Genomic DNA, 3,144 nt, shown 5'->3' with positions numbered 1-3,144 from the left:
CCAGCATATGAAGAGGCAAACCTTTAGCCTATAAATACTTGTATCAGCTTATTTGGAATCAATGCAGAGAAAAAAGAAAGAGTTTCTTTTCAAAACGTAGCCAACTTTTGCCTTCTTGTTGCCAATAGAGGATGATGAAGAGGAAGATGATGAAGCAATTGATCTGAGTAGAGCAAAAAGGAAAATGATTTTAGCTTCAAAGAAACTTGAGAAGAATGGCCTTGATTCTAAATCAAAGAAGACAAGGGTCCTTGTTGAGGTAATTATACAACGTTTCCTTTGAAAATATTATCGGCACCTCAAATGCTATTTGATAGTAATATCTGAACATCTTAACTTAGAGGAAAAATAAACGATGCCGACTGTAATTTCTTGACTCAGAACTTTCAAGATAGATTGTTAGAAAGTGGAAACCTTTTTTTCTTCTAAAGCTGAAAATAGAGCCAATGCCTCTTTATTTTTGAAAGTTAGTTATTAACAAGCTAATCCAATGTTTACTTCAATAATGTTGTACATGCATGTCTAATCCATGTGATGAGTATTTCTGACAATAATGTGAATCAAATCCTTGTAGATAATTTCCTTTCTTCTTGCTTGATATTGCCTAGTTTTTGCCGTGTTTGGTTTGCCAAAGCTACATTGTGAAACTTGTTAATATGCATTTGTGTTTATAGAATAAGGCACTAATTAGCTTCATTCCATCTTCAATTTTAAAAGTAACGTTTAGAAAGCAAAAAGAATGCTAAAGTGAACTTGATATTACCTAGTTTTTGCTGTGTTTGAGACGTGTTGTTAATATGCATTTGAGTTTATAGAATAAGGCACCAATTAGCTTCATTCCATCTTCAATTTTAAAAGTAACGTTTAGAAAGCAAAAAGATTACTAAAGTGAACTGTATGAGTACCAAACAGTGCTGAATTCAATGCCATTCCATATTAGAGTGGATTTCTTCTCTGTTGACGTTAATTGAGTTTTATTAAAAAGTGGACTTCAACTCAAATTTAACAACTTCACAAAATCTTATAACGTGAGATTTGTACATACTTATTCGTAGACTATAATTTGGTCATATTCATTGTCAATGTAAGATCTTCTCACATTAAGAATTGGACATCTCAAGTGTGTGGACTAATAATCTTTACTAAGATAGACTTTTATTTCACTTTAGAAATACTATGACCCTAACTTAATTTTATAAAATCTATATACTATAATTTAACCATATTTAGTTTTTGGTTGAAAATCTGATATTGCAACCTTGATTTTTGTTGTCAGGTTGAGCAAGAGGATGGTGTTGAAAGACAGAGGGTGGTACAGTAGTTGCATTTGCCTTTTTATGGACAATGATATTTTGACAACACTTTTTGATAACTTTTTTCGACAACGGGACACGTGTCATTATTTTATTGGTCTATTTGAATTTATGTTTAAAAAATATTTAAAACGGACCAATTATAAACTGCCACGTATGCGTTGTTAAAAAGTTGTTAAAAAAAGTGTTGTTAAAAGAAGTTTTTCCAAATGATTGTTGAGTCTTCTAATTTTGTTCTTATCCATTTAAAAGTTATATACACTTTCCATTTCTCTTTTCAATTTATTTAATGTTCTGAAGGAGTTCTGGCAAATGCCATAAAGTGTATATAGGGTAGTTTTATAGAGACGGAGCATCTCATCCCTGCATTTAATCGGGCATTAATAGTGACCGATCCTTTTCTTGTGTCACGCTGCTCTGCAAGGTTTTGGAGACCTTTGTAAGTTTAGAGAAAGTTAAGCACATTTTGTTACTTTTTTCTGAAACTGATTTTCACTTGCAGTTGGATTACAAAAATCCCTTGGATGATATCATCGTTGTATGAAATAGTGCTGCTGGTTTTGGAATTTTATGTTTTATTATGATTTTGTTTTCTTAAAGATATTTCGGTATGTCAAGAAAATTTAGATGGTAAGAAATAGGACCACAAGTTGGCTGAGTGAATGAAAAGGTAGAAAAGTAATTCATAAAACTTTCGAATAATAGGTGAGTTTATTTTTTTAATATTTTTTACTTTTTATGTAAAATCATTGCAACTAATCCAATATAACCGAAGACATTTGAATTAAATCAATCTAACTGAGTGAATTAGATGCATGAACTTAGGTCAAAATATAATGAAATAGTAATAATAGAACCCAAGAAAGGCCAAAGATCATTGATTTATAATTTTGATTTACAAAACTTCTTTCATTCAATTCCTTATCGAAAAACAAAATTAAGACATGAATGTCAGTATGGTCATTACAAATATTGACCATAATCATCATCAATGTCAGAATGGTCATCAATTGCAGAAATATCAATATGAATAAGAGTTTCAATGNCTAATACAAGCTCTTCAACTCTTTCATTTACACCATACAACATGATCATTACATTGCTTGGCGGGTCAACAATTTTATGCACAATACTAGCCCATTGACTAATCTGACTCTTAAGTATTATGAGGCTAGACTTTATATTTTGTTGGAATCTCAAAAACTCCTCTAAATAGGGCTCTTCAAAATTAGGAGTGATAAGGTTTAACTTGGTCACATTCACCATAAAAGGACTACTCAACATTTGGTTACAATGGTTTTTCAAAATATGGATCGTTATGATACTCTAAATATGGCTAAAACTGCAATGGTTAGTCATTAAATTGTGAAGGTTGCTATTGTTGCTTAAAAGACTATGGCAACTGATCAAATGTGTCTCATAGTAAGGTAGTGACTGCTTACAATATGACTCGAAATGTATCCCATTTTTGTATTGTTGAATATCTTAAATAGAAACAATAAATTAAAAGGTTGAAAACAGAAACAAAGAAACAGAGACAATTTAATAAACAGAAGCAGCCAAATAAAAAAATAAAGAACAAAAATTAAAAACATGAGTGGAAAAACTAATAAGCGAAATAGAAAACTTCAAAACAGAAAAAAATTGGAATATAAACTGCAAATTAAAAATAGAGAAAGAAAAAAATAAAATAAAAACAGCAACAGAATAAACTAATACAAATTGAAACAAGAAATAATAAAATAGAAATAGTAAATATTAATAATATAAACAAAAAATCTAAAAACAGAATATAGATATAGCAAATAAAAAAACAAAAACAGTATAAAAA

General features: G+C 29.9%; 1 protein-coding gene across 1 annotated transcript in view; it reads left to right on the top strand.

Annotated features, from left to right (window-relative positions):
- LOC106755128 (protein MAK16 homolog B-like) overlaps positions 1 to 1,337 on the top strand; it is a 7,524-nt gene extending 6,187 nt beyond the window's left edge. Inside the window, exons 5-6 of the mRNA XM_022778159.1 lie at positions 131 to 259; positions 1,277 to 1,337. Coding sequence (XP_022633880.1) covers positions 131 to 259; positions 1,277 to 1,321 — 174 coding nt within the window. The 3' untranslated portion in view covers positions 1,322 to 1,337. The remainder of the gene's footprint in view (positions 1 to 130; positions 260 to 1,276) is intronic.
- The last annotated feature ends 1,807 nt before the right edge of the window (positions 1,338 to 3,144 follow it).

The sequence above is a fragment of the Vigna radiata genome, unplaced genomic scaffold (assembly GCF_000741045.1).
Source record: "Vigna radiata var. radiata cultivar VC1973A unplaced genomic scaffold, Vradiata_ver6 scaffold_267, whole genome shotgun sequence".
NCBI lineage: Eukaryota > Viridiplantae > Streptophyta > Magnoliopsida > Fabales > Fabaceae > Vigna > Vigna radiata.
The sequence above is the reverse complement of the archived record's forward strand: the minus strand, read 5'-3'. Positions and strand labels throughout refer to the sequence as shown.